An 18729-nucleotide genomic window follows, 5' to 3' on the forward strand; every position below is an offset into this window, starting at 1 on the left:
TGAATCACAAATATGCAAAACAAAGAAACAACGCTACAGCGAATTGCCGTTGCTGCTGCAGCGGCAAATCTGTTAGCCACAGCGGCAGTGCCGCCCACGATAGGGCTTTTCCTGCTGCTGGGCTGCAGCAGCAAGTCCTACACACTCACTCTTGAAGCTTCAACACAGCCCCAGAAATTCCTTCTCTCAGGGGCTTGTAAAAAAATAAAGTTTAGAAGAGAAGAATGCCAGCGACGCGCTGAAACTCGCGTCCGTTGCCGGAAAGCAGCGGGTTGCTGCTGCTGGGGGGGCCCCAGGCACTGAGCACTGTACCGTAGCAACTCAAGTGTGCGTTTACTTCGTTGATTTTGTGGAGACGGTGAGAAGTTTGTCGCTTAGTGGGGCAAACAACACACCTCAACAACACATCTCAAGGGCCTCGCTAGGGCTCTCGGGTACCCATTGCTGCTGAAGCGCAACGCCAAGGCTGCTCAGAGCAAAAATGAACACCAAGCAGCAACAGCAGCAACAGCAGCAACGGCAGCAACGGCTACAGTTACAAGAACAGCAGCATTCAATTCTGCAGCACTACACAAGCACGCCCAAGTGCCATGGTGACGCTACTGCTGCTCACGCAAGCAGCCACTGCTGCTCTGCAGCTAGGTCTGCTGCATCAAGCGCTGCGGGTGTAAAAAAAACGCAAAGAATTACAACGCACTGAGATAGCATGCATGTGTTCATATGTATATAATTACGCACAACGATATGTACATTTTATATGCGATTATATACATGTATATATATATATATATATATATTGCTGCTGCTGTGGTGCTCGTATGGATGCGAGCACCACTATGGCATATAAACGCAGCCGATAGAACGCGGTGGGGGGCTTCAGCACTCCCTGGTGAAGCAACTGGCTGTTCAGCAAAGCGGCAGCAGGTACAGCAGCTGCTGCTGCAGCTGAGGGCAGACCGTTGTTCTTCGGCTACACCTTCTCTGCAGAAGTTGCGGAGAACCCAGTTAGAGCGCAGCATACACGACGACTTCCGTTAGGCCAGCCTTACCGGCCTTTTCTGTTGAGGGGTCCATTCAGAGGGGACGATGGGGGTGCAACGCCCAGAGTATTTTCATAGAATTTAGGGCTCTCTCCAGAGACAATTTGCAGCACCATTAGGGCTGGCATTTACGCACTTAACATTAGATTCGGTGAGAATGAGTGCGCTGCGCTGCAGCAGCTGTGACTGCTGCCTGTTCTGGCTGTTTTCAGAGGCGCGGCGGACTGCTTTAAACAAGCTTCAGTGGGGAATGAAGAGGTGGTGAGGAGCCACTGCGGGCTGCGGTAGCATGTATGCAAGCCTGCCGCTCAGACCGCATACACCAGCAAAAGCAGTAGCCGCACAGCAATCTTTGTGCTGCTACTGCTGTTCAGCAGCAGCGACGTGGGGGGCCTCCACATGATGTCTATACTACGTGTGCCACTTCGGCAACATCCAGCCTGAGGCTGCATACAGACAACAGGGCCCCCGCTGCAGCAACTGCTACAGGTAGTGTGACTTCACGGTATCCTGGGCCATACGGAGTAACTGCATGGCTTCCTTCCAAAGTGCGTACGCCGCATACAGTAGACTGCCTAACCTCGAACCTGCTCCACTAATATGCCCCTGACAAAACAGTCAGTGCACTTGAAAAAGCCACAGTTCATTGCTGCAGTGGCAGCTGCAGCACACTTGTGCTGTAACAGCAAATCGAAAGGAAGGAGACGCACGTCCTCACCCCAGGCATAGTGCTGCCTGCAGGGGCTCGACAACAGGCGGCACTGCAGAACCCATTAGAAAGCAGCAGCAGCAACAGCAGCCTCCATTGTTGCTGCCTGTCCACCCATTATCCCAGTTGGCCGAGGTCCTCTTCTGGCGGTTCGCCGCTTGTAAAGGCACTTCGGTCTTCAACTGCAGCGGAAGCTCTTCCTCGCTGCAGCGCTGTCCATCAGCAGCACAGCATACAGCAGCAGCATCACTTCTGTCTGTACTAGAGGCTGTGCTGCTGCTGTAAACACGAGGCTTTGAAAAGGTCACCAGGCCCAGAGGCTCCGAGTGCAGCAGCAAAACATCCACTGCTGGCAACCGCAACATGCGGTGTCGCTGCTGCTGCTGCTGCACTGGCAGCAACAGTTCGGAAGGCAGCGCCGCAGCCCACAAGTTGAGGTCCTGCAGTAAGACGCAAGCGCAGGTTTAGCAGCTGCGATGAACAGTAAGCCCCGACGTTTCATCAGCAGCAGCAGCAACGAATATTGTGAAGCGGCAGCAGCGGCAGCAGTGGCTTCTGCTACGGTGAACGGCAGTCTCATATCTCCTACCTCAACGAAACAGAGCCCCTCAGACAAGCATTCTTCGCTCGTGCCACCATGGCCTTTGTGGCTGCTGCTGCTGCTTCTATCATGTGGACCTCCTGAACCCGCTGACGCAGCAGCACGCAGCACTAACTGCAGCAAGCCCCCGTCTAACCCGTCTGCAAGCGTCTTCTGTGGGCCTGAACCCCAGGGCCCCCCGGACGAGCAGCCGTTGGTTTGTCCCTCTCGTTTTTGCTTCTTCTGTTGCGCCTCTTCAAGGAGACGCCTCGGAAGGCTTCTGGTGTGCAGACACCGCAGCAGCAACAGCACAAGCAGCAGGATCAGCGGCTACCTTAACGTACGAATGTCAGCTGATGCACATGAGCTCTTCTTGCAGCGCGAAACCAGTGGTAGGGACTGCTGCTCGGGTGTGCGCGCGCCTTCGACGCTGGCGCAACAGCACTAAGGCGCACCTAATGGCTTGACGCTCCACGCTGAATACAGACCGTCCATTCAACAAAGAGCCTCGGTTCTGTGCCCCCTCCTGCTGCAGCTCTGCGCAGCAGCAGAACCCGCGCGGGAGCGTAGCACCGCCCGTAGAACCTGCAATAGATGCAGCGGCAGGAGCAACAGTAGCTGCAGCAGGAGGTGTCAAACCGCCTAGCCCGAGGGTTCTGTCACCCCCCGTTGCTGCTAGCTGGAAATGCGGTGAAAACAGGTACTCTCCCTTTGTCGCCAACGCCGCAGCTGCTGCATCGCATCCCTGCAACTTCAGATGCAGCAGCAGCGGAACTGCAGGAGCAACAGCTGTACGAGCCCTGCTAAGCCTGATACAACGAAGCAACGACACGGAGACAGGGCAGCTGTAGTCTGCCGTATCTCCTAGGATCGCCGTCAAGGGACCCATTGGCTGAATGCGGGCAGATTTCTGCTGCAACCACAGCTCTGCATCAGCGCAACCGCTGCTGCTTCTGCCGGTTTCACTGTCGCTGATGCTGCTGCCGCTGATGTTGGTGCAGCTGCGCCGGTTGCTGCAGCAACGGGACAGTGCATGGGGGACGAAGCCGCATTGCTGCAATCTGCACAAGCAGAGGAAACGATCCACGCCCGTCAAATGCAAAAGCCGTGCACAATGGGCTTTCCCTGCTGCAGCTGCTGCAAACGCTGCAGCAAAAACAGCCGCCTAACAGCAACAGCAGCAGCAGCAGCAGCCTAGCATCAACTCCTTACCCGACTTGAACTTTGCTTATCTCCACACCCTCAGGGAGTTCACTGACGCGCAAGAGCAGCCGCAGCACGTGCGCCATGCTGCTGCTCCGAGCTGCTGCTGCCTCCGCTGCTGCTGCTGCTGCGGCCGCTTCCGCAAGATTCGATTTCATCTGTGTTGTGTCCCATGTTGCTGCAGATGTTGCAGCTGCTGACGGCTTTGCTCCTGCTGTTGCTGCTGTGTCGGCCTCCCTGCCACTATCCACTGGCATGGGCTCCAGAGTCTCCTGCGGCTGAAAGTCGCTGTCTTCAACAAAAAATACATTGCGAGGCACCTCCTTGATCCCTGCTTCTGCTGCGCGCTTCCTGCTGCTGGTGCTCCGCAGCCGCAGGGACACCTTCCGGCGTTGCTCTCCGCTTCTGCTCTCCTTCTCGGCAGCAGCAGCATTCGCTGCCTCTGGCAGTGGTGCCTCTTCTGCTGGCGGCTCCGCCTCAGCGGAAGCTGCCACACCGTCTGCCTGCGTTGTTTCTCTCTTCACACTACGGTCGGAAGCATCAGTCGCTGGTACAGGATCCGCTCCTGTCGATTCACCCGAGGCACCAGCAGCAGCAGCAGCAGCAGCAGGACCGGCAACAACAGCAGCTTCGGATCCCGAGGATGCACTGTGTCGCGGCCGCTGCGAAGACACAAAACAACGGCAGGCGCTGCAAGTTTGGCATGCGACTGCAAATATGGCTGCTGCTCGTGCTGCTGCTGCTGCTGTTGTCGCTGCTGCTACTGTTGTTCGAGCACTTACCGCATAGCCTTCGGGGATGGGGCCGTTGCCCCTGCCCTTCCAAGGCAGCAGCAAAAGTCTAGGGGGCGGTCCCTTCCTCCGCGTCGATTCCAGCACTATGCGAAGCTTCGGGGGAAGCAAGTCCTCTCGGGCTGGCTGCTGTTGATGCTGCTGCAACTGCAGCAGCTGCTGCTGCTGCTGCAGGTCATGCAAACTTGCTGGGCGCTGCATTTGTAGAGCTCCGCCAATCGCTCCAGCCATGGCTGGTGGTAGCAGGTGTGGTTCCACACCAACATGGCATGTCACTTCTGCTGCCGCTGCTGTTGTTGCTGGAGATGCTGCCACAACAGCAGTCTGCTGAGCAGCAGACCGGGTCACCCCTGAGAGCCACGTTGCAGAGACTGCGGCAGTGGGATCGGCCGCAGGCGGAAGCCCCGAAAGAGTTGCATCAGCAGCAGCCAGCGGGGCAGCACCGGAGGCAGCAGAGACAGGAGCAGGAGCAGCAGGGGGAAGATCAGGCATATCCTTGACCCCCATGGCTTTTAGAATCTCTGCTGGGGGGGCCTCAATGATGTCACAGAGCCGAGGAGAATCCCCGAGGGAAGGGACTGGCAGAAGAGAGCTCGCTGCTGCGTCCCCTGCTGGCGTCGCTGCTGCCGCTGCTGGAGGTGCTGCTGCTGTTTCTGATGCTGCTGCTGCCGCCGCCTCGTGCTGCGGCGAGACAACAGCAGGAAACGATGGTGCATCCGTTAAGGCAGCAGACAGTATAGCGGGCCCAGCAGGAACAGCGGGAGCATCCACGTGTGGACCCGCTACTGGAGCAGCGAAGGGGGCGGCTGCCGCTGCTGGTGGTGCTGCTGCTGCTGTTGCTGGTTCTGTTCCTTCTGCAGTGTGGTAGCACTGAGCAGCAGTTGAGTCAACTAGGTGGAAGGTCTGCAACACACCAGCGCTCGGCAGGTGTAATCCTGCAGTAGCCTCTTGCGGCATCTGTGCCTCCTGCAGCATTTGCTGCTGGGTTCGCTGCACATTTTTGTGGTGCTTTTGCTTCTTGCTCTTCTGTTTTCTGCCCTCCGCCGTTGCAGCGGCATCGCCAGCCGCAGCTGCTGTTGCGTCCCCTCGTTGCTTTTGCTCGAGCGGAGCATCGTCGCCAGCAGCAGCTGCAGCAGCCGACTCCGGAGAAGCAGCAGCAGCAGCATGCTCAGCATTGAGGTCACTGACTTGCAGCGGCTGCTGCTCTTGTTGCTGCAGGTGGGTGGATATAAGAGCCCCTACGTTGGCAGCACTGTCGGAATTGGCAGGGCCCTCCCCTGTTGCTGACGCACGCGCCAATGCCTGCTCTTTCTCTTGCATCTCGAGCTGCTGCTGCTGCAGCTGCAAATGCTCATGTTGGAGCATCTGCTGTTGCTGCTGCAGCTGTTGAAGCTGCTGCTGCAGTGTCTCCTGAGTTGTGGCTCCCCTATCAATAGAGCTGTTGCTTGCATCTTCCAGCGCGTCCTCCCCGAGTAGGTCAACGACAAGGGCCCTGCAGCAGCAACGCACCATCAAGGAAGCCGACGGAGCCGCATGCAGAGCAGCAGCAAGCACCGCATCAGCAGCAGCTGCAGCAGCAAAAGGACTTCAGCGCCCCACCTGTACTTGGGATCCTTGGCTGCCGCCGCTGCGCTTGCTGCCATCGCTGCGGAGTCCTGAGGCTCCTCAAGGCCACGCTGGTGGTGCTGCGTCGGCGGGTGCTTCAGCTGAGGGTGCTGCAGTGGAGGAGGACTCAGATCGGTTTGCTGCTGCACTTGCTGAGGGGGCACCGAGAAAGGCATTGCTGAATGGTGGCGTCGCTCCAGAAGCTCGGCGCGTGCTGCAGCCAGTCCCGCAGCAACAGCAGGTTCTGACTCTACTGCTGCTGCTGTCTTTGCTGCTTCGGCGTGCTGCAGCACGGGAGGAGGCGCTGCTGCTGCTGCTGCATTGTGCTGTGCGAAGGCGCGCCATATGCGCACCACCCAGCGACGCCACCTGCGAAAACGCATGCAGCCTCAATGCATATCCCTCTCTTTCCGTGTGGGACAATGCACAGTACAGTGTCTTGCAACGCACAGTGCTTCTAGAGACACAAACGCGAGAGACGCATTTTGTGCAGTAACATGAATAGCTCCACTGTTTGGGCCACCTACTATAGTATTTATAGAGACTTCATGAACTTATATTTCATTATGTGTGACAAGATTAAAGAAGTATTTTATCGTTCACTTTATTTAGGAAAAACAGAAGTATATCTTAACCCCGCACATGTCCTTTCTGTACCTCTCTACAAATTTGTCTCGGCTCTTCTCACCCACGCGATGCAACCAGCCGCACTGTTGATCGTTGGGGGGGTTGAACGCCATGCAGTTTGAATACACCTGAAGCACCAACAACAGCAAGAGCAACAGCAGCAACTACATGCGTCCCCAACAGCAGCAGCACCAGTGAGCTGCATAACGGGAATCATTGAGGATGTCGAGCGATCCGAAGGCTGAAAAAGCTCCCGCTGTCCTACTAAACAAGCATGCTGCTGCAGCGGTTTTTTCTGCTGCTGCTGCTGCTGCAGCGCCTCACCAGGAACATGTCCTCGAAAAACTCCAACGGGTGGTGGTAATCCCTGGCAGTCAGTTTAGTCTGCAAGGCGCACAGACACCGCACGAAAAGAGCCCGTGTTCAGCAAGACTCTGTCTCAGCAATGACAGCGTATTGGGCTGTTGCTGCAGCTGTTTGTCTGGGACGCCCCTCGTCTGCGCGCTGCTGCTGCGGCGGCTGCTGCTGCAGCGGCTGCTGCTGCTGCTGCAGCGGCTGCTGCTGCTGCTGCAGCGGCTGCTGCTGCTGCTGCTGTAGGGGCGACATACCCAGATGGTGCCGTAGTCCATCGGTCTAGCAATGACCGACTTATAAGAAGTCTTCACTGCATCCGGCAGCTCGGGGCTATCCAACACTGGCGTGAGGAAAAGATAGGCGTAGCGGTCTCCCTTGAGCGGCCTCAGAATCTGCAAAGATTCCGCAGCAGTAGCAGCAGCAGCCGCACGTAAAACAGAAAGCATTCACCAGCAGCGGCACCGGATCCTGCGGCAAAGCGCCATGGAGCCACCGAGCCTCGCACGAGGCACCGTAAACAGCGGCAGAAAGGAAACTACGGAATATCGAGATAACGTAGGCCCCCCAAAATTAACAGTAGTCAGGCCAATGAAAAACAAATGCAGATCATGGAGGCACACAAAGAGTAAACAGTGAACAGTCGCCAGCTGCATGCAGCAATGAGATGTGTAAGCAGAAGGCAAGGCAACGAGTGAATGCCCTAAAATGGGGATCAGCCTCAGCAGGTTTGGGAGTGAGACCCCTCGCAGATACCCCTCCTTCAGCCGCGCTTCCTGCCCAAGCTGTAGCAGCAGACTATCAGCAGCAGGCTAGCTGCAATTAGCAGCAGCAGCGCGTTGGCAGAAGCAGGCTTGTAGCCGCTGCAGCAGCAGCAGCAACATAGCAAAACCTACGTTGTCTCGGCAGTAGATGTACCAACTCTTCCCCGTCAGGCAGTTGTCCATATCCAGCATGCCTGCAGCACCCGTCCAACAAGAGCAGCAGCAGCAGCAACAGCAGATGCGGCAGCGCAGCAGCAACAGAAGAGCAAGGAACATTTTGACGGTTGCAGCCAAGCCAAAGCACGTCTACACCCTTGCTTGCCTTAGCCCTAGTAAACCTAAGCTCCAGTAAGCCCTATCCTTAAGCAGTATAAACCTTGTAAAGCCTAAACCCTAACAAACCTACATTCCAGTAAGCCCAAACCCTAGACTTTCGTGAGCCTACGCCCTAGCACGCCTAAACTCTGGAAAATCTAAACCCTAAAACCCTAAAACCCTAAAACCTAAACCCTGGCGCGCCGGGCACCTACTGAGCCCCTGCCCAGATGAGCTTAAACCCTAGCTGCTAAACCCAAAACTCTAAAGCCTCAACCCTAGTGAATATAAGCCCGCGTTGACGCCACATGAACTCGAACTCAAACCTCGTCCGGCCTCTCTCTACCCTCGTGCTAGCAACAGCCATAATACTTACCCTGCCCTTCCCCCTGCCAGTTTGTTTGCGAAGAACCCCTGTGACTGCCTGATGCTGCGGGGGTCAGCGGGTTGTTGGGCGGAGAGATACCCGCGCGGCCCGAGGTAGATGTCTGCTGCAGCGTCGATTCTGAGGCAATTTCGCCTAAGGATGGAACCCTTTCAACCGTTTGGGGCACAGCGGCGTCTGCTGCTGCTCCTCCTGTTGCTGCTGCGTCCTCTTTTGCTGCAGCCGGGCCGGTGTACACGAGCCCATTCATACACGGCATCCCTGGAGAGGCCCCTACAGCGTTTTTGCCCCCCACATCATAGCTGAGAGGGGGAAGATTGTGGTCCGCTGCTCCTGGGCGGCCCAAAGCAGGAGCAACAGCCCCTACTGCTGCTGCTACTCCTGCAACGGCTGCGGGCGCCGCACAGTCGGAAGCCGTGGGACCTCCAGAAGCAGCGCGCTTCGACGCCCCTCCGCCTTTCTGGCGCGCCCCTGCCTTCTGCTTTCCGTGAGAAAACTGGTGCTCGAGTGCAGCCCAAAGCTGAAAAGACATCCCAAAGCGACAGCAGCTGCAGGAACTCAGTTAGGTCTTAGCGGCTGAAAAGCTCTTTGGAGTTTTCCTTAGCCAGACGTCGCTGCAGCAGTATGCGGGGGAGACAGGAGCCTCCACCCACAACGCCACCGGCAGAAACGCCAGCACCAGCAGCAACATCAACGGCATTACAAGCAGGAAAAGCAACAGCAGCAGCAGCACAGCTACCTTGGAGTCCCTGTATGCCTTCTTTAGGTCCTCAAGGCTGCGCGACTCTGCCTCCGCGCAAAGCCGTAGCACAAATTGGCCAGACGGTGTCGCCTCGTCGTTAAATCTGCACACCAGCAAACCCCAAACTCTAAACTCTGAACGCGAACCCTCCATCTCTAAACCCCTTACACAGTGTGGGGGCAGCTGGAGGTCCGCAACGCGCATGAATGCTGTCACCTATATTCTTGTTGCTGCTGCTGCACGTCCCACTGCACCAGCAGATGCAGCCAAGCTGCTGCCGTGGCAGCAGCTTTTGCTGCTGGAGTATGGTGGGTTGTTGCAGCGACTGACGTGCGGCAGTTGCGGAAGATGAGCAGCAAGTCGCTAATGAAGGCCTCTTCGCTTCTGTATTCGTCCCTTTCCAGCTTGGCCTGAGCCACGCCCCGCTCTCGCACACCCTTAGCACTAACTCCTAAACCCTAAACCCTAGCTTCACTACACCAGAACCCTGAATTCTGTGGATGTGCATCTCCGATGTATGTACCTCCATGGTGCGCAGGTCCATTGGGTGTTTGATGACATCGTAGTAAGTGGGGCATTCCATCTGCTCAACATCTACAGGTTCGAGAAAAAGACGAAAACTCTTCACGCGACGCCAGCCATCAAGCAACCCCGCCAGCTTCCGCTTCACATGCCGCGCCAGTGGAACCCCTCCACCGCCTCCAGCAACGGCCCCACGCTGGTGATCCGATCCCCCACCCAAATCCGCATTGGGCGACGCGGGGCCCAAGGAGAAAGAACCTCCAGAGACGGGCATCGTCAACACGCTTCGCAAGCCGCAAGCCGCCAACGGCGCTCCTGCGTGCAGCAGCAGCAGCCGCGGGGAACTGCTGCTGCTGCTATACCGCAGCTGCTACACAGCAAAGGCCCTGCAAATAGGTCGGTTCATCCCCATGTGAAGGATCTTCTGTTGCTGCTGCTGGTGCCACAGCGCCTACTGCAAATCCGTACGCCAAGGGCGCTGGCTTCGGGGTCGCCCACCGCAGCAGCCCGCTGGAAGAAACCCTAGCAACCTTTTCAGATTTCCTTCGAATCAGTTCCAAAATGAAAAGCACCATAGGCAGTAGCAGCAGTTGCGGCAGCTAGAGAATCCCTTAGGTTTCCCCCGTGCGCAGCTGTGACTGGCTGCGCTGCGCTGCGCTGGGCAGCAGGAGAAAAGGCAGCTTCCGCCACCGCAGACAGCAAAGACGCCTGAAGATGCTCGTGCGACAGAGTCGTTGAGCTGGACCCCTAGAGGACTGTCTTCGCAGCTATTATCGATGACCTGTTAAAAAATGCCAGCACTGCGTGTACAAAGGCTTCGGAAGAGCTGAATGGTCGGCTGCTGCCATTGGTTACTGTCATTTATGCTTTTAGCTTTGTTACGAATCTTCCGTGGGAATATTGAGACAGCAAAATCAACTAACGGACCAGCAGCTGTAGACTCCGGAGGGCCCCCAATGGGCCCTCAGCGGCGCGCCGTCGGCTGTGTTGCTGCATGCAGGCTGTTGATGCAGGTTTGGTGTTCTCCAAAAAGACAGAGGGCAAGTCGTAAGATATAGAAGATGAAAAGGAAAGACGTTGGGAACACATACGTAGATGGACAGGTTGGGCCTGTTGAGGAGAGGGGGACTCCTCAAGTGCTGCTCAACATTCAAGCAGGGCATCGCAGCAGCAGCAGCAGTTGATGCTGCAGCACAACTTTATACGATTTTTTTGCTGCTTAGTGGTGGGCCTCTGCGAGCCATTTTCAGTGAAAGGGAGTCGTAGAGGGCCCTTGAACAGAACGGAGTGGCTGGAGTTTGCATGAAGACGCCCACAGGGTCCAGAACTTTGCATTGGTTTCCTCTTAAGGAATTCATTTCGTACTTACAGTCACTGTTGTTGCTGCTTCTGCTGCGTCTAGTAGGCAAGTGGCTAGCTGGCTAGGTCTAGGGTGGACCTGATTGGTGCCTGGGTTGAGTGGCGTCTAGCTCGTTGGGAGGTGTGTGAAGCGGGGGGAGGCTAGCTTTCCTCTTGCCGTTAAACGGCACTTCCCGAGAAAGAGCGTGGGTAAGCACAGCAGCGGCAGCAGCAGCTGCTGCTTCTGCAGCACCAGAGCGTCGTGGAACAGACGCAACGCGAAGAGCCTCGTGTTGCTCTACAAGCCGACGTACAGCATGCGGCAACTCATTGCATAGGGATGAATTTGCATGACGTGGTAGCAGCGCCTTTACTTTTCCTGCTGCGTCTTTTAATCGTGCATCCTTCTGCCTTACCCCGCCGTAAGCCGTTCAGCACTGTATCTCCCCGCATCCTTCCGGCCGAAATTCGCTTTTTCTGGGGGAGGGTAACTAGAAACGGGGTATGAAGAAGTATCCCCGCTTAACTCGTCAGCAAGGCTAAGAGGCGGCTTGGGCTTTTGGGCTGTTAAGGCCACTTCACTGAGCAGCACGGGAGGTCCTTCCTTGGTTTTTTTTCTGATTGTTTGTTGGTTTTGGGGGTTGCTTGAGGAGCACGTCAGGCAGGGGTCATCGCCCGTTGATACTTTGTTTGGATTGTTCTATGCACCGTAACCTGTCTCAACGCGGCATGCGGCGGCTCAAAGGTCAGTGCAGGACTCGCTAAGGGAGCTTGCTGAAATGCACAAACTAGATGGGTGCTGCGAAGAAGGTCGTTAGAAGGCAGAACTTTAGAAGCGTACAGGGCGGCTGGGCTCTGGCTCATCGAAGCAGACAGTTCGTTGGTGGCTAGTAAGGTGGCGCTTTGCAGTTAAGGGAAGAAGGTGCAAAAGGGAAAACTCTGCAAGATAACGAGCTGCTCATTCGCAACCGACAGGAAGCGGGTGTGGGGCTAGCGGTGACCCAGTGACATTTTGTCTTCATTCGTTGCATGCTCGATTCATTCCTGTGTTTTTGTGTTTGGTTTTCCCATTACAGTTCCCAGGTCACTTGGGCTGCGTTAGTATAGCAGGTCTTGGGAGCACAATGTGTCTGCATTCAGCAGCATGCATGTGCAGAGCCCTAGGAGTTAGTCCAGAATGGCCTTTTCTGGAGAACTACTATCAGTGGGGACTGGGTAAAACGACAAAACTATGTCTTGAGCTGCAAACAATCAGAAGCCTCGTGCCTTCCCAATGCCTTCTGCAGGTGGGGGCCGAACAGGCGAAGCGGCAAAGGCAAACCAACTTCGGCAGCTCAAGCGGATCAGTGCACCTCAGTGGCATCACCTTGAGAAGGCGAGGTGCCTACACGCTTGCCCTGTGCTGCGTAAGCTTTCTGGCTGTGTGGAAATTCAGTGCAGTGGCTGCTGGAATGTGAATACCAAGCAGCCTTTCATCGTACGAAGTAGCCACGATACGCACGTTGTCTTGACGGCTGCGAAAAGTCCTGCTGCTCAACTGGCGCGCGACTGTCAGTTGCTTAGTTGCCTCTGTTGCTCCTTTCGCACGCACCCACCTTGCGAAGACTGCAGTAAAAGACAATGCTAAATGCTGTCCAGGTTGGTAGACAGGGCCAGGCAGCGCGATGAGTTGTATTGGCCTGTGCGAAGGTTGCGCTCGAAAACCTCGTTCTCCATTGGTCTTCTCGTCTGGCTGCAAGGACTTATGCCGTCCACTATTGCTAGTCCTTGACCCTTCTGGAGGCGTGGTTGACTCGGCTGGCTCCCCCACGTGGAAGCACTTGCACTTGCTTCTGCTGGAGCAATGAGCGGGACCTTGCTTCTGAGTTTTGGCGCAAGCGTTGTCTTACACCCATGGAAAGTATGACAGTTTGAAAAACCGCCTGGCTAAACACCAATATCCATCCGCTGGTGCGGGGGAGATCGAGGAAACCCCGATTTTGCTGAGTGGGGAAGCCTGGGGCAGTGCATCATTCAGATTGTGGCCAGACGTCGGTTAATTTGCGGTATTTACCTCGTACGACTTCAAACCACATTTTGCTTCCCGTTTCTAAAGGCTTGAACAAACGATAGCGACTTGCATCAAGGGTGGCCTATGCCACGCCTCCAAGCTCGAAGGATCACCAATGGATCAAATGGAAAGAATGGAAGAAACAGCTGAGCGCGGATTTGAATTCTGCATGTGTCTACTACGTGAAAGGCTCAAGTTTTGAAGGTCTAGTAAGAGTGTGAATGGGCCATTTCCGTTTCCTGCAGTGTTGGTGGCTGTGGAGGAGCACTAACTCTATTGTAGGGCGCATCATACAACGCCGCACAACTCGTGCATGGGCGCATGGATGCGCCGTTTCTTGCGTGTAAACTAGCCTGCGCACGCTTGCCCCCTCCCAACAGTTTTATCGGATTGTTGCCGCAAAGACCGCATCCCCGCTGGTAGTGCGCCCACGTTTACCAATACTTCGGCATTCTCCTATTGATTACATATATATATGTGCTGCCGCTCTAGTGTTAATCTAACATATTAGTACTTAGCAGGCTTCAACGTCTTTGCCCATGCATCCAACGTCCCTACCCCCCGGCTCCCGCAATGAGGCAGCCGGTGTATCATGTATCCTCCATTGCCCTGTAAAAGCCTCCTTAATGCTGAAAATTTGTCTGCTGCAATTCTTGTGTGCAAGACCCCACTTAGAGATCTGAGCCCGCCCTTCTGAGACGTTACGTTCCCACCTCTTCCCGTCCTTTTCGTAGTTCATTCACGAGAGCCTCTCTGGCCTGTACAGGACTTAGGCAAAAGCCATCATCCATTTCACGATTCTAGCATCTCAGTTGCCGGAGTATTAAAAGTAGCAGCTAATGGTTTTGGACCAGTACGAAAAAGAATGCCTCCTTCGAAGGGCAATATATTTGAAGCGCAAAGCCAGCACGACGGCTGTCTGCTCTCAACAGTTTTTCCCCTCATCCCTCTAGTCAGGATCTAGTATAATTTGAAAACGACATTCTCACCTTACTTGTTTCTGCTACCTCCCAAGATGCACTTCTGCAAGACTCTAGTAGAATTTCTAGTGCAGTATACGCGAGTGAGTGAGTGACTCGGTGGCTCTCAGCAGAACAGACATCGAGCAATGTGGACAGCCAAGGCCCTCTTAAGTAGTTTACCCACATCCACAAACCCCCCCGTCACCAACTAAGTAGACAAAAATGAGCTTTCCTTCAGGAGCTCACCGCAAGCGTTTTTGCCTGCTTCAACTTGTTGGCATCAAACAGAAGAACGAAAGTTGACGAATCGCTACTAAATACTGCTGTCTGTTACGTTCTTTTTCATGTTCGACGCCTCTGTGGCTGCAAGTGAAGGCAACAACGCCCTTCCGGAAAAGCAGTCGCCTGAGTAAGTGCCGTGGTCTGCGGAAGTCTCGTTAGCATTCCAGGATCTGCCAGTTCGGGAAAATGCAAACTGGGCATTATGGGTGCGAGGGAGCTTTTCGCCGGCAGCAAGGCTCTCCGTAGGTCCGCTATTCTCCCTGCACGAAAAATCTTGATGGAAAATTCCAAAAAAAAACCGAGGCTTTCGGAAAATCCCCGCCCCCTCCTCCCCACCCAGAGTGCAGTGCGGGAGGCAGGGAGAGAATCTGCAGTGCCTCAAACGCAAAGGGCCTCCTTGCAAGGGTCTACTTTGGCTTGGATGCACCTAACCGCCATATGCGCTGGGAATGGTGGCCTAAGAGTCGAGGTGGATGTCACGGTTCTTACGCCATCCAAGGACAGGGGCCTCCTTCAACGCTTTGGTGCTGCAGCTCTCCTCCATCCCCATTAGCGCAGGACGTATGTGGCTGCAAAGTGCTCGTGGGATATGTAGGAAGGAGCTGTGGCTGTTGAGGTGACGGATGCCTTGGGAGAGGAGGGGCTCTGACTGCTGGGGCCGCTACCGCGGGTGATATCTCCGTACGTTTGTTTGCCCCAAGAGAAAGGAAGGTACTTGTACTTGATCATTTTTTTGACTTGCTGCTTCATAGTGAGAATAAAGAGGAGAATGAAATAGATGAGGAGGATGGGCCAGAAGACGGGCAAGTCGAACACCTGGAAAAACGTCATGGCGATGGCAATAAGCAACGCTCGCATGCCTGAGGCCCATGCTTTAAACTCTGGGACTTGGCGCAGAAATGGCCGGAACTCTCCTGGCTCACTCTGAGCGCCGCCTCCTCCTCCCCTGACAGGCAAGACGTACTCGTCGGTTTCCGGGTCCACTTGGGGAGAGATGAAGCCAATCAGGAGGTTCAAAAGGTAGATGCCCAGCCCATAGCTGACTACAAAGAAACCGGCTAAGAAGTAGACACGCACGATGTAGAAAGCCAAGCACGCGAAAAGCACAAGCCAACGAGTCTTGAGGTACAAAATGGACTTGTTCAAGTAGACGCTGCTCACACGGCCCACGCTGGCCCAGACACGAGAGGAGAAAGGCTGATCAGCCAACTCCTCAGCACTCATAGAGGCCATCATAGTCTGCACAGCGCTTTCTATTGAGTGCGCAAAGGCAGCCCTTCGTCTCTCCGAGCCCCTTCCGACACTTAGAGGGATATCAACGGAGACCGCCGCCCACGGTCCTGCCCCGGTCCCCCGCAAAAGGCCTTGTGGAACTACCTTGCACGAAACTCTGAATAACTGGAAAAGTGACTTCTAAATTGGACCGATTTGCGTCAACCACAGGTACGTCAGGATGCTCTGCTGTAACAGTCAGGCACTTTGCAGAAAGCCCCACGTTTCTATGCGGTAAGGTCTATCTTGCTAAATATGAGTCGGGGGTGTTCAATCCTGAAACTACACGATAAATAACCCCTTTGATATGGGGCATGTCTCAAGGAGAAGCTGCAGTAGTGGACGTACTGGCCATTGCCCCAAGAGGCTGCCGCCAACTGCCGAGGCCCCAGTGCGATGGCTGCTTGGCTGCACTATTGGGAGCCCAGCAAATAAGTACGGTTCCACCTTGTGTTGTCTTCAAACAGAATTTTGTCAGAAGACGAAAGTCAAAGCACTGTTTTTGACGTCCGAGGATTAGGGCACACGGGTGAACCCTCCGAAGAGCAGAACGCCGAGCCGACCGCCCTGAAAAGGGAGCGTTACATGCAGCGGCGCCGGTCTGTTTTCTCTATACGTTTGCCTGCTGTCATGCACTTCATGCGCCACCGTAACGGACCGAGCAGAACAAACATAGCCCCTTCGGCGAGCTGCGATGTACTTTCGAATGTGTCCCTTTCTGCACGATCACGCCCGGCAAAATTAGTGTGAAGCGAGGACCCGCACGGAATCAGCTCTCTTACCATCCAGGTGGGAGTGGAGATATTATAGACATCAAGCTTGAACCTGGTAGGGGATCAGGACAAGATAATCTCTGAGCTGCGGCATTTAACGGGCGTTTACACCCCATACTAGACCTTGCGTTAGCCCCTTCAATCGAAGCTCTCACATGAATGAATTCCCATTAAGTGGCATCAGCTTAGTACGTAGCAAAGTACGGCCTCCTCTACCGTAGATGCGGATCATTCGAGGATTCCCATCAATATGGCGTGGAGCAGCCGCCGTGGAAGCGTACAGATTTCCCGTGGCGATTGCAGAAGCACTGCACTTGCATGCCGAAAAAAAAAGTTGAAATGGAGTCACGCTTTCAACTAGTAATCTCAGCCACTTCTGACGCTTGGTCTTCACGTTGTGTCGAAGAGTCCTGATACTGGGATTTCTTGTGCGTTCTCGATGGCGGCTGCACTCTCTGGCCCGTCTCAGATTTGAGTTTGCATACTGAACTTCGCTGTATTGGGGACATACCAGGATGGTACTAGTAGGGGACCTACGTGGGCTAGTGAGGCGTGTGTGACCTGGTGAGCGTCCCAAAAGGGAGAGCGGTATTTTGCACCTACCGTGCATTGTCTCTGCGCCCTAGATCTTACTGAGAAGTTCTACAGCTGGAAAAGAAACGTGGGTTACAGTTCACCCACTGGTCGAAGCGTTCCCAACGTAATGCGGTGACGAAGTGACCTTGCGGCCAAACGCATGACTTAGACGGAAAGAACAAGTTTTCGATAGAGTATATAGCTTCTAGCGTGCCCCAGGGGACAGATACAGCTACGGGCAACTAACTAGCTGCCCATTGGCGCCCCTGTGTATATGGGCTGGACTTTATACTACACAGGAGGCAATCTATAAATATAATGAATTTTCCTTGGGAAGAATCCTGCTTTGCTGATGAGTGTGACTAATAAAACTGTCCACGTGGCATCGCCTCCTAGTGAGGCCACTTGGGAAGACGCGATGAAAGTCTTCGCCAATGAGTGCTTCCATATGCCCGTGACGTGGATATATTTGTGTTGCCATGAACGAGGGTTTAAGGGTTTGGAATGAACTATGCTTTGCAATTTAGGAAAAAGTACATAAGCAACGGCCTGGCAAAGAAAACTTACTTACTTGGTATGCAGGCGCATTCAATTCGTATACATATGGACATTTCGAAAGGAGCGGTAGCATGATGCTCCTGCCCACTCCCGAAGCCAACTCACCAGCCTGCAAGAAATTCCCAAGCAAGCCGAAGCAGGTATGCGTGGCTTCTGGTAAAGCTCCGACTATAGCCGGATTGTGCTGGCATAATCCTCCCACGACAAAAGACTCTTCTGCCTGGATCAATGACGTGATCCCATATATTTGCATTGCGAAGCCCTTGAAGACAAACTGTGAATTCCACGCAATGTACTCGAGGCGTGGCTAACTGCATCCGGCAGCTACAATGCGCATGGCTAATACGGTAGACAAACGACTGCTAGTAGGTCGTCTGCCTAGGGAACCAATACGAGGCAAAAGGGCCAACGTGCCCTGGACCAAGTGCTAATCATAGTCATTGACTGCTGCCGAGCAAAGCCACTTAAGGATCTTCGTGTGCAATCTACGAACATCACCACGGTGAAAGCTTCTCGATGCAGCACTTGCTTTGTCCTGACTGCTACCCGGTTTCACGTTAACAATAACCGTTTTTGTGAAAGGGTGTCGAAACCCTGGAATGAGGCTTGCTTCAACGGCTTCCCTGCATGCATCCATATGAAGAAAAGACATTATCAGCTAAAAACTCACCGGCTCTTCTGCCTGGAAATAAAATGTTCTGTGGGTACGAGGCCATCTCGCATTTGAATCGAGACGCCCAGTGCCAGTGGCGTGAAGTCCCTAATGGCCTGGAGAAATCACATCGCTTTTGGCCGCGGCGGAGCACGAAGAGCGCACGAACGCAATGGCTGCTGAGCCCAACGAATTTTCGAAAGCTCGTTAGAGTAGGGCGACACGCAATTGAATTCGCATTCTGTCGCATGGAACTCCTGGCAAGCGCCTGATGGGCTCTCATAAACAACCATCCCTACATAAGACACATTCATGGCAAACGAGGAACCCCCAGCTTTCATTTCATCTACGACGAGCTTCCTCATACAAAGCGAAACGGACAGTTTCTGAGTACTCCCAGGAACCACGTGCCAAAATGCATGCCAAATTCGATCACGACGCGCGGGCAGGCGTGTGGTTGTGAAGCCACTTCAACAAAAGCAACTTCTCAGGCTGCAGCAAATAATGCCGAAATCCATGCTTCTAGCGGGATTCTTGGTTAGACGGTTCGTGAGGCTTGGTCACTTGGCAAGGCGGAAGCCGTTAAAACTAGTGAATGCGCATACGCATACGCAGGTATTCAACAGCAGAGG

The 18729-nt window shown here is 54.6% G+C and overlaps 2 protein-coding genes across 2 annotated transcripts; both read right to left on the reverse strand.

Moving 5' to 3' along the window:
* Positions 1–1615: 1615 nt before the first annotated feature.
* EAH_00010810 (bromodomain-containing protein, putative) lies at positions 1616–9908 on the reverse strand (the record flags this gene model as incomplete). The annotated part of the gene is made up of 15 exons (XM_013395040.1): positions 1616–1646; positions 1759–2189; positions 2339–2609; positions 2818–3390; positions 3542–4194; positions 4315–5815; positions 5923–6297; positions 6571–6683; positions 6880–6939; positions 7164–7301; positions 7803–7864; positions 8362–8890; positions 9110–9215; positions 9329–9522; positions 9636–9908. 15 exons carry the CDS (start codon positions 9906–9908, stop codon positions 1616–1618), a joined length of 5310 nt encoding a protein of 1769 aa, XP_013250494.1.
* A 4907-nt stretch (positions 9909–14815) lies between these two features.
* Positions 14816–15502, reverse strand: EAH_00010820 (RER1 protein, putative; the record flags this gene model as incomplete). Its single annotated transcript, XM_013395041.1, has 1 exon — positions 14816–15502. The coding sequence occupies one exon, from the start codon at positions 15500–15502 to the stop codon at positions 14816–14818; it is 687 nt and encodes a 228-aa protein (XP_013250495.1).
* Between the last annotated feature and the right edge of the window lie 3227 nt (positions 15503–18729).

This window comes from Eimeria acervulina, genomic scaffold, assembly GCF_000499425.1.
Source record: "Eimeria acervulina Houghton genomic scaffold, Eah_scaff56, whole genome shotgun sequence".
NCBI lineage: Eukaryota > Apicomplexa > Conoidasida > Eucoccidiorida > Eimeriidae > Eimeria > Eimeria acervulina.